Source organism: Colias croceus, chromosome 1 (genome assembly GCF_905220415.1).
Source record: "Colias croceus chromosome 1, ilColCroc2.1".
NCBI classification, from domain to species: domain Eukaryota; kingdom Metazoa; phylum Arthropoda; class Insecta; order Lepidoptera; family Pieridae; genus Colias; species Colias croceus.
Genome location: NC_059537.1, coordinates 1321581 through 1334404, shown reverse-complemented (window position 1 = coordinate 1334404; position 12824 = coordinate 1321581). Strand labels below are relative to the sequence as shown.

At 30.7% G+C, this 12824-nt stretch overlaps 1 protein-coding gene across 1 annotated transcript in view; it reads right to left on the bottom strand.

Annotated features, from left to right (window-relative positions):
* The window catches only part of LOC123695764 (transmembrane protein 205), a 32297-nt gene extending 20144 nt beyond the window's left edge, over positions 1–12153 (bottom strand). The window contains exon 1 of the mRNA XM_045641687.1: positions 11864–12153. Within this exon, the coding sequence (XP_045497643.1) occupies positions 11864–12096 (233 nt within the window). The 5' untranslated portion in view covers positions 12097–12153. The remainder of the gene's footprint in view (positions 1–11863) is intronic.
* Positions 12154–12824: the final 671 nt, after the last annotated feature.

The window sequence follows — 12824 nt, the reverse complement described above, 5'->3', positions numbered from 1 at the left end:
TTTAATTTGAATAATATAATTATTTTCACAAAGCAAACAACTAATGACCTATTGAACCCCATAATTTGATGAGGCTAGTTTTTAGAACCTCACAAAATATAAACAGTATGTAAAACTAGCCTCATCAAATTATGGGGTTCAATAGGTCATTAGTTGTTTGCCTTGTGAAAATAATTATATTATTCAAATTAAAAAAAGTTATATTTTGGAATAAACATTGTTCTCTAAGGGAAAATAAAACAATTGAGTTTTCAGTCAACCTAAGAACTTAATACATCTTTGTAAATAAATTTCTGGACTGTCTGCAGAACTAGGCACACATTAATTAGATCTCATTTCTTTTTTGGCAAATTAAGTCAACGATTGAACTCGGCTCCAATTTTTACATTTATGTTTTTGGTGGGATATCATTACTTTTTGTACAGAAAATTACTCTGCAAATTTGATTTACTTTATGAATATAATACTTTTTATATACGATTTTTTATATATTTTTTCTTGCGGTTTCTCTGTATGGTTTGTTTAGTATTATTTTCTATATTTTATTGTATGTTATGAATGTCAGCGCACATTGCCCCTTCATTATCTGCAATTTTTTAAACTCGTTTTCTGTTTAAAAGATTACATGATTTTCTAAACATCCAGCGTGAATTTGTACACACACTATTACAAAGATGCAAAGATCGTTGTAGAAGAATCGTCGCCTTACTCCATGTCGTTACGGTATTGCCATGACGCGATTTTGAAATTTTACTCTTAACGCGCCTAAAGATGTTTCACTTATATAATATTACCTACGCAAATTAAATCATTCCGACCTTCGACGAAGCCTTCTTCCATTACCTACACTGAAATTAAAACTAAACTAAACACTCATAAATAAAGAATAAATAAATGTGAATATGTAAAATTATATATTATTGTTACCTGTATGAGCAATATTTTTATTACAATTTTCTTTTATTTTACGTTTAATAACAGTTTTGAATAAAGAAATCATGCAATCGAAGTAATTAGCCCTAGCGATACTAGCGCGAGTGAGTGTGATGTCAGAGGCGCATCGAATCTACAGATGTTTCGCGCTAAAATATGTAAACTTCATTATTCTATATCTCAGTCATTTATTGATGGATTTCAAAATTTTTTTCGGCCACTGACTAGTTTTGATCTATTTTTTAAGACTAGTAAGGTGAATATACTATTTTCTATTTTTATAAACTTTTCCATTTTTCCATACAAACAAAATTTATGTCATTGAAAAAAAAAATTAAATACAGACAAATTCAGTATTTTCTGATTTTTTCCTTTGTACACTCACTATTACCTAGTTGATTACAAAATTTGAACTTTCTAGGTCATCTGGAAGTGGGTTAGGTTTTGTATATGTCTATAAGTCAGTCAGTCTTAAAAATTGCGATTTTTGGATATTAATATCTACGCAACTGTTTAATCTGTATTTATGAAATTTAAGGTTCTTGTTAATCTTGAGGTCCTCTTGATATGTACCAAATTTGGTTTATTTAACATAAATAGTTTTCGAGTTATAAGGGGGTGAAAAGTGGCTCGAAATGGTTCGTGTAAATATACACACGGCTGCTGCTCGCCAGTTCTCTTCGCTTGAACTCGGCTTGACACGCTGCCGCGTGTCTAGATTTACATAATATCAAAATATTTTTTCCATTTTATTTCGAATAATGCACAATCCCCTTTACAATATAAACATTTGCTTGACAGCAATTTGTCGGTCCTGCAGCCGCTTCTGAATTTTTATGACTTGCCATTCGGTTGGGTAAAAAAGAGGGAAAACAAAACATTTTCAATTGCGTATTGCGTATTGTCATGAATTTATAACATTTATTCTTTGAATAAAAAAGGTAAAAAATTAATAGTTAAGTAGAAAGTAGGTTTGGTACAGTTGTTAAGGTTGTTAATGAATATTACAAAATAATTGATGTATTGGTACTACTGGCCTGAATTCATATGAATATTTAAATGAAAATTGTTGCCAAAAATGTATCCATTCATGTACTGTTTTGGGAAAAAATTTTAAACTTGATGGGAGAAAACTGAAAAATAGACAAAAGTATGTTTGTCTGTTTATTACTGAAACTAATCTTGATCATCAAGATAGTCCAAAACCACGGTAAAATTGTTATAATAATATTATGGCCGTGGCACGAGAAAAAAGCATTAATGTTCTTCGGCAAAAATATCTCTTGGTTTCCCGCTATAAAAGTGCTATTTGTAATTCGCTGTATAAATAAACAAATTTTAATTGTGCGTAAGTAAAATAAACAGGGAGTTTATAATGCGGGCAATGTGGGCAATGTGTAACAATAAAATTGTTTGTTTAATGTACAACGTGTCCGTTTTCATTCTTATTTGATCAGTTTAAAATAGAATTTTGGCGCGTTAAGGTAAGGTTCGCGGTTCCGTATGGTGTCTAATTATAGTTGAAGGATGAAGGTTAAAAAGTGTTGCAATATTATGAAAAACTATAGGTATTGTAATAAAACTCAAATACAATAAACTTATTTTAAAAGCAGAAGAAATGTTGTATCGATGTATGAAGAGTTTATATTACGATTTTTTTGACAAAACTGAGACAATGTTCTGTGTTCCCAACGTAACACGTTTATTAGAACAAATTACATAGTTTCATAATAATATGCACATATTTGTACATTTTCTTATCACTATGTTGCAAACTAGAGTGATAATTTTCTATTCATTGTTCACTTATCGAATATAATACGTCATGCATTTGCACAATTGCGTGCACTATTCAAATGAAGTATTGCAAAATCAGTTAGAAATTATAAATAGAAAAACTATTACTTTCAGTGGTACAAAAAAGGCTTCAAAATTGACAATTGGGCTTTAGCGCTTTGCGCGTGCGCAATAATTTGTGTTTGTAAATTTGAACGAAGGTTTGGTTGTGAATAGACATAAAGAAGAAAATATAAGTCAAATTATGTATATTTTAATGTATGTGTAAGTATTTGCTAAAGACGCTGCCAACAAATATGAGGCTAAATTATCAGTCAATTTATAAATCATACAGCAATAACTCTAACGTTTTTTATTAGGTCATACATTCTTTGAAAATTATTTGATACAATTTTTGGCGCAACTTTTATAACATTTAATTACAATGACATAAATTCTGATATAAGAAACAGATATCCTTAGAATTACAAAAACTTAAACTTGACAAACAAGGCAATTTTGTAATTAAGTAACAAAAACATTACCAAATGTTGTGAAGAACTTGGACGATGCACTTGTCCAAATTGCAGTTATAAAAAATGACCGACACCTTTTTAAAATATTAACGATTTCGTGTGTTGACCTTCTATAATATTTCCCTAAAGCTAATGACATTGTAACAAAAATAGATGTTTTAAATAGACGAAAACTTAAGAAGTCATGTAACGGACTTTGTATTTAACTTGAATAATTATTCAATTTGTAATTACAAAGATCTATTGGAATTATAACCTGATAATTAACAGGTAAACATTAACAGGTATTAAAATTTTACAACCAAAGAAAACTTAAAGGTGAACGTCTCTACTATGATGTTCATGGTAATAGCCGTAGCGAATTAACAAAGTCAATAAAAACTGATCAGGTTAAAATTTCGAAAAAAGATAACGAGAAGTAATAGGGAAGTTTTTTTCCCACCAGCACGTACAAATAAAGAAATTATAAGTAATAAAAAGCAATTATAATAGGCGTTATCAGCGTTATGTAGGTCATCGCGTGCAATTATCAATACTTACTGAATTAAATGAACATAAATTTTCGCACCATTTATAAAGAAATGTAATGCTTCGAATAGTTTAATGCTGATTGAGGTGGATCGATTGGATTAATTAGTCTGTTGCTAACCGATAATCTAAAGGTAATTAATGAGATACTTAATGACTTTAAGTGCTCGTTTATTGTATAGTATCGGGTGCTGTTCAGAAAAAATGGTTTCGTAATGGTGTAGCGCTAAAATTATTCTATCACTAAGGACTAGACAAACTAGTTCACATAATCTTCAATGATATTTACTAAGAAAGGGGTTAAAACCACAACATCGCAGTATTGAGCGTCTGCTTTTCCAAGAAAAGCAATAATAAAACCAACACAGTGGAAGAAATTGGTGCATAAATAATAATTTGATGTTTTGTTTGGTAGCGACAAATCTACAGATTTGAACACCGTAATTCAAGTCAAAATTAGGGTGTGTATTCACTTGGGAAAGGCATAAAAAGAAATATGTACATACACAATTTATAAACCTGTGAAACCGCATGAAAAGCACCTTACTAGAAAATGCGTTGTCATATATTTGCTTTCAATTATAATGGTGACAACTTTCTATACCTTAGAAAGTGTTGATAATACGTGATAAAATGGTATTCAATCAATGCTATTGATAAGGTTTATTAGTTCAAATTTGTTTTTTACACCAATGTAACAAAGTTCGAAATTGCGCGTTTGCGTCTTATCAGCCAAGCTATCTGTATATTGATGGACTGTCATGTTAACATATTAGTTCGTCTGATATTTTTGAGTTTCAACTTATCAGAAGAAGAAGTCCAATTTCATTAGATCTGAATCTGATTTAAATATTATTTGCATGATTTTGCGGACAAATAAACCCGGATGCATCCAGGAGGACCAAAGGAAGGATTCTTTCTTATTATATTAATTTTATTTAGTTTCTAATTATCACATAATACTTATGTGTATATTTTGTTTTAGTTATAAAATGACAGATCATAAATCTTAATAAGCAAACAATAAAATAGTTTCCTGAAAGATAAGTTTTCATATGATTTCATTTTGAATTCTATTCAAATTCAATATCTCCATTTGCATAGAATTCAAAAAGTGGCTTTTATAATAATTGATAATAGTACGAGATCCGGCTGCAGGATTAGTACGTTCATCGGTTTTTTGCTGAAAACCGAATTTTTATGTATATTTATAATTAGGAGAATATATATCGACTAGGTTGCCAGTCAAAATTTGGCCGCAAGCATGTTTAATTAAAATTTTTCTAATCGATTTTTGGGAAAAAAATTCGTTCACTTGTTTTTTGAATAAAATATAGTCTACATCACGGCAAATGATATAAAGATTCAAAAAAATCACGGTTGCCGCTTTTCACCTGGCCGCAACATCTTGGCAGCCTGGTGCAAACAGGTATGATTTCGATTCATTTTTACGTTCATAACGCACATTTATGAATCATATATCAAATTAAAGCTAATTTTTTTCTATTTATTATCATATATGGTTGCCTAATTAAATCCGGCCGCAAATAAGGGTTGCCGGCTGTTAAAAATTATAAATATTTACGCCTATTAGTACACCGACGCATTCGCGTGCGGCAGCGAAACAACGGGAAAAAGAGAGGATCGGCTGTTAATTATATTAAATCAATATTACTTTTTAAATTTGTCATTTTGAAAAGGACGACATATTTTCTTTCACTCAACCTTAAATATTCAACATCTTTAACAGCCGGCAACCCTTATTTGCGGCCGGATTTAACTAGGCAACCATATATGATATAAATAGAAAAAAATTAGCTTTAATTTGATATATGATTCATAAATGTACGTTATGAACGTAAAAATGAATCGAAATCATACCTGTCTGCACCAGGCTGCCAAGATGTTGCGGCCAGGTGAAAAGCGGCAACCGTGATTTTTTAGAATCTTTATATCATTTGCCGTGATGTAGACTACATTTTATTCAAAAAACAAGTGAACGAATTTTTTTCCCAAAAATCGATTAGAAAAATTTTAATTAAACATGCTTGCGGCCAAATTTTGACTGGCAACCTAGTCGATATATATTCTCCTAATTATAAATATACATAAAAAGAATGCGTCGGTGTACTAATAGGCGTAAATATATATAATTTTTAACAGCCGGCAACCCTTATTTGCGGCCGGATTTAATTAGGCAACCATATATGATAATAAATAGAAAAAAATTAGCTTTAATTTGATATATGATTCATAAATGTACGTTATGAACGTAAAAATGAATCGAAATCATACCTGTCTGCACCAGGCTGCCAAGATGTTGCGGCCAGGTGAAAAGCGGCAACCGTGATTTTTTTGAATCTTTATATCATTTGCCGTGATGTAGACTACATTTTATTCAAAAAAACAAGTGAACGAATTTTTTTCCCAAAAATCGATTAGAAAAATTTTAATTAAACATGCTTGCGGCCAAATTTTGACTGGCAACCTAGTCGATATATATTCTCCTAATTATAAATATACATAAAAATTCGGTTTTCAGCAAAAAACCGATGAGCGCACTAATCCTGCAGCCGGATCTTAGACTATAAATATGATCTAGTAGAGTTCAATATATCCGCAAAGTTCGTTAACATAAAAAGTGCTGGCGACATTAATTTATCTAAATCTAAAACTCTGATAGTGTCACAGTGTCGATCAAAATGAGATAATAAGATAAAAGATTTTGTTTGGAATTTAATATCAAATTCTAACGTATTGGGATTTCCAAAAGATTGGTCTAGATGAAGTAAACGCTATTAATAGAATATTAACCTGTATACACCCCTGTTTTGCTCGACGTTCTATTAAGTTCATAAAAATAACTGCTTGCTAACGATTAGCTTTACCGAATAGAGTTAAACCATGTTTACGTGATGACATGAAACTGATTGCTAATGAAATGGTCCGTTTCACACGAGCACTATCATGTTCAGACAAAACACACTTTAATTTCAATGCAAGCGATGTTTTTAAAGACCATGATCGAATGCACGTGACGCTTCAGTTACTGTAACAAGACAATGGTATAAACACTGCAAACTACGTGCAGATATGCACGTTTCAGATGGCAGTGGTATGGCAATGGGTGATGATGATGATGAGCTAGTACTACCAGATAGAGACAATATTTCCAAGTAGTCTTTGGAAGACGGTAGATGATGATTTATATTCGGAATTTGAAAAAGCGGATCTAATTATCATGATAGAAGTTTTGCAGGATGTTTTTCATCCGGCATTTAACATTAATTTATTACTATAAAATGGTGATATTGGTTTGCTATTTTCTGAAAAAAAAGTTATTTATAACTAAGTACAACCCATTACCATAATCATAACTATTAATTTGAATTGCATTAGTTTATGTAGATTCATTGAAATAAGAAATTATGAAAGGCCTTGAACATAACCATTGATAAAGGCAATATCGAAGATTGAACTGGTAATATTTTTCTCATCAATCAAAAAACTAATTAGAGTTCCTGATAAAGATAATCAGAGTAAACTCATAATACGATTGCCAATTATAAGCAATACAAGATATTTGATTAATGTTTATTGTGCTTACAATTATTATGAAGAGTACGACCAAAGGAAGAAAAGCTAATAGTTTTAGCATTAATTATCTATATCAAACATAATTATTTGTCAAGTATTTTTCATCGTCCCCCCCAATGCAAGATGCATTACATTGTAGCAAAACATTTTTACTGCAGTAATAAAATTATTAGAATATGTCCTGACCCAAATGTTACAACAATGGATGCTGGCCAACTGTGCAGGAGATATTATCGATACTGTATTTAAGTGTACTGCTATTTTAACTCTTACAATCTTATATGTAGACACAGAGATAAAGCAAATGGACGGAATAGGTAGTGATTTTACGGCTTCAACTACGCAAAAAAAAACCCTTGTTATGATAAAAAGACCGAAGTCTTGCCTATCAGCTTTGTTGTCAATATCTAACCGATAACTATTTATGGACGCGGAAAGATGTGATCAGGAAGTCTTTGGTTTCCAGTTACAGTAAACAATCTCTTTAAAATTATCTCTAATGTTCCGGGTTGCAAATTCTTAAGACAATGAGAATTACGATAACGATCAGATTCTATAGATTTAACAAATTCTCCGTCTTTAGGTCTCGTCGAAAAAGGTGTCGTTCAAATCTGAAGCATTCAGTGACATGCCGGATATGCATCAATTTTCCATCCAAAAGAATGTTCTTTACCATTTTACAGACCGTAAAAGTCTTCGTAACTTCGTAACATCCTTTCTGAATTTGTTATCAGTTTAAGATTTTTTTTAATTTACATCTTATTGCCATATGCCTTCCCATTGAACATTCTTTGTTAAAATGAAGATGAATGAATACAATTTTATGCATGTGATGTTTTTAGCCATAATCAATGAAAATAAAATTAACAATTATAACAAGAATTACCGGTTACTTGCACAATCAGATGAAATTCAATTGCATTCTGCACAAATGCATTTTATCAATTTGTTTTAAAGAAAGTTTTTAACATCCGCATAGCTCTGTTTTTGGAATGGAATCGCAAACCGGTACCTTCCACCTAATTACCCCCGAGTGTACGAAAACTGGTTCAGTGGACGTGTATTAATTGGCAATTGATGTTTGTAACTGTTTTATAATATTGGGACTGAATAAGTGTGCTTGTCTGGTCTGTAATTTCAAAAAGATACTGTTGCCAAGTTTTATTTAAAATTCAGCGTGCCTTCTATTGCTTGCTACTGCACTTATATTGATTTTAACTCCAAAAGAAAGAAAAAATTTAAAATATGTACATTCAAATTTGCACTCATTCACAAACGGTATCAATTAATCTTGCTTTAAACGGTGTTAGTATTGAATATTTTGGTTTAAAATTAATTATAAGATGTAGGGCGATTGACTCATGATCGATTTGTCATTGAAAAATAATTAAATCAAGAGCATTGGTTATCTATCGAGTGACAGGTGTCAATTTGACAATATTTGGCGGGCAATTTCAAAGAACGATATTCTAGAAATAAAAGAATTTTGGGCTGTTTCCAGGTTATTTTTGAACGAATTTTAGGATTCTCAGCAGTACTTTATATTTCGCTTGCTGCAATATATTTGGATGGAGTCTTGTTCGTAGTTATTTTTAAATGTCAACAAGACAATAATAATATAAACGACACATTTAATATTGGTTGAGATAAAAATTCTGTTTTATTATAGCTAGCCATAATAAAAATACAATTTTGGATTTCATTGCTTTTCTGGATTATAGAGAGTTATTTATGTCACCTATAAAGCTGAAGAGTTTGTTTGAACGCGCTAATCTCAGAAACTACTGGTCCGATTTGAAAAATTATTTCGGTGTTAGATAGCCCATTTATCGAGGAAGGCTATAAGCTGTAAATATCATTACGCTAAGACCAACGAATAAAGAGAATTTGATGATCTAAATATTTATAATACCAATTTGTTTATTGAATTTGAAACCACTTTTCAAGTTTCAATGTACTTTCATTGTAATTGTAAATACACTAAGTGTTTATTTTTCTAGAATCGACGAAAATACCTCATAATTATGTAGTTACTGGCATAAAGCCGAGGAAATATTATTATAAGAATTTGCGCTCGTATTTTTCACCTCTGTAATATTTGCGCTTATTTTGATAATGCCAATGGCCGTCAGGAAATTATTAGAAACTTAGTTGTCAATTTGAAATAGTATAACAAAAACTGTGAACAAAAACTATTGTTTTGAAATAAAATTAAGATAATTAAAATAAATTTAAATATGATTGAAATTTGTAAGTGCAATAATGTTTGAAACTTGTTTGAAAATTGTTTGGACCTGTACTTGTTCTTATCTTGTATTAAGTACTTATAAATTAGATACCAGCCATAGGACCTTATTAAAGTGGAATAGCTTGACGTTTATGATTGTTTCAGTGCCTAAAAAAATAACCTATTGAATTACATGAAATAAGAACGAACTTTGACGTGGATAATGGATATGCTAAATGAGATCACTCTCTCAAGACTTTCTTCTATTTATATAAATTTGTGCAAATAAAATCAAAAACGTGACAGGTCACCCTGTTTTGTTTGGCTCAGTTTCTGACCTCTTTGTATTTGTTGTTTATAGAATATAATTATTTTATCGGTAACCTAAATAAACGAAATATGAACCAATAATATAAACAGATAATTAATAATTTTAGATAAAAGCTAACCGTTTTAGTAAATAAATTTATTATATTTTATTATAAAGGCAGAATATTTCAATATTGTATTTTTTGTTTGTCTTCGCCGTGTCTTCGTGGAAAGTAATATTGCAATTTCATTGGAACTCAAAACCTAATCATACTTTTTAAATTTAGAGACTACAGGCAAAGGACAACTATCAAAACAGCCCAAATTAAAACCTTAATAAAAAAACGACGTGTGGCACTCGGGGACTGCCGCGGTAAAGCTATTGCATGCTATGCCTTCAAGCCACGCCTCCGCCCGTCGGAGTGGAGGAGCGTGAGGTTTTTTCGTTACGCAATTTCTCGATTCAGTCCCCGCGCTCAATCCCCGCGATAGAAGCTATGCAATAGCTTAAAAAGTACATATAAAATCACAAACCATACACTAAAAAGCATATTGCAAATTTGATTTTAACCAATTACGCGCATTGGAAACAGACTTATTCAGCCGAACAAGGCCGTACTAAATCCTTTCCAATTGATAAAAACTCAGACTGAACGCTCATTACATCGGAACGAATTTATTCAATGAACTGTTCAAACAAATAACGGATCTTTTAATAGTTATATTTATTACTACAGACATACTTATTGTTATAATATGCACCTTAGAATTTGAAATGTATGTTTATTATGTACCTATGTTATTTCCATGCGGTTTTATAGGATTCTTTTCATTAGGAAAGACCGTGAAAAAATAATTCCTTTTTGCACAAGTATAAAATTTATAAATAAAGTAGGTACCTTCTAAAGTTATCTTAACTCCTATTCACGGAGGATGTTACGTTTTTATCTCGCTTCTAAGAATTTAAAAACGATCCGCTTTAAAAAACACATTTATTTCAGGTCTATAAGATAAACTTGTTTTGAAAGGAGATGGTATCTCATTTGCAGCGAATGCAGTAAAGAAAATAACTCTATTCTATAAGAATACAAATGTCTAGTTAAGTAGGTATATTTAGTAATTCTGACTTCGAACTCCATTACTTTTCAATTTATTTTTTTAAAACATTGAATTATAATAAAACTCTACATTTTAAATTCAACTCTATAGTTGAAGTAGAGATGCGATACGAATAAAAAAATAGTTAATGGTTAGAAAAAATAACAACAAAAATTTACATAGCTTTTCAAATTCCGAAATAAGTATTTAATTTTATTGTTAATAATGTAAATAAACTATTAAGTAACTGTAACATCGTAAATTGACATTAATAGACAAAAAAATATTTTTTTTGATCATTAATTATATTTTATACTTAGGAAGCGAACTTCGTGTTTAACTTTAACTAACAATACGTGTGAGTGTGAAATGTTTCATTTCAGGGTTATTTACATTTTCATACGATAATGTACGTCATACATGTTGCAGTTACAACGCCGGATAGGTTGGAATATATGCGTTTATAATTCAATTAATAATTACGGTAAGTATGTACATACATATTTTTTTTAAATAACTATGCTTAACTTATATTTTAGAATTGACGTTGATATTTCTCTTAGAAAATTGGTTTGCCTAAAAAATTCAGCCAATTTTAATAATAAAGAAAACATCAAATACTTTAAGGATTGTAATGTGATAAGAATACAAATTAAAACTTCGAAATAATCTGCGCGAATAGAGATAGTACTAGAGAGAGGTAGAGTTTGCTATTTTTCATATTCAAAACAGCTGTTTGCACTCTTGACTCTCGATTAAATATTTTCTCTCACCATAAACAACAATTACATACTGCAAAGAGTTTACATACATCACCACGAACTGGCCATAAACACACCAAATAAAAAAGAACACTCACACATAAGCCTTGGTCTCTTGCAGGCGCACCATCACCTCTTTAAACGCATCATATGCGATTTTGGAAAACTGCGTGGAAATCGCCAACAAATCCGGTTGGTAGGCCACTTCCCGCTGCTTCTCCTCATTGGAGGGGTCGGTGATGATGTTGTGTTTTTTCTTTAATCGTTCGAGAGCCTTGTTGGGTTTGGCTGGCGCCGGTATCGGCGTGTCACGGGTACACACATTACACATTTTGAACGTACGCGTTGGAACTGAAACTGGCCGACACTGAGGCGGCTTCACGAATATAAGTCGGGCATTTCGTATCCCCTCTACGGCGTCGCGATAAGAGTTGATAGCGCTGATTGTACCTGAGATGAACATCGGAAATTCTATTTGATTCAATCGATCATAACAATGTGTCAATTTAATGTTTAATTATAGTTTTTTTTACAGATTTTTTGTCAGTTTTTTATTTTTGAAAAACATTTATTTATTAAATATTAATTAAAGGGTTTTGGTACCTAATTTTTTTTCAAATATATCTTATTAATATCACACAAATTAATAAAGGAGGAATATAAATTCAGCATAAGATATATAGAGCTATATGGAAAAAGGTCGAAAATTTGTTACTTTCTTTTAAAGATAAGATAAAACGTAGACACAGGAATATTTGAAAGATAGGTAATAACGGCACGCAAGCACGATTTTCTTTTATTTAAATTTTAATATAAAACATAATACCCAGTGGTACTTCAGTCAGATGTTATTGTAGTTTTATTTAATAATTAAAATTAAATAAATGTTATTTGCAAATTAAATTCTAAAATATACATAAGTAATAAATAATAATGTTAAATATTTTAAAACAAAACACTAAAAATATACTTTTTATACCTACTTGTTTGTTTATTGCTAATTTTGTCAACTGAAAGAGTCAAAAAATTCCAATTTAAGCAGAGACAAGTAATATTCAT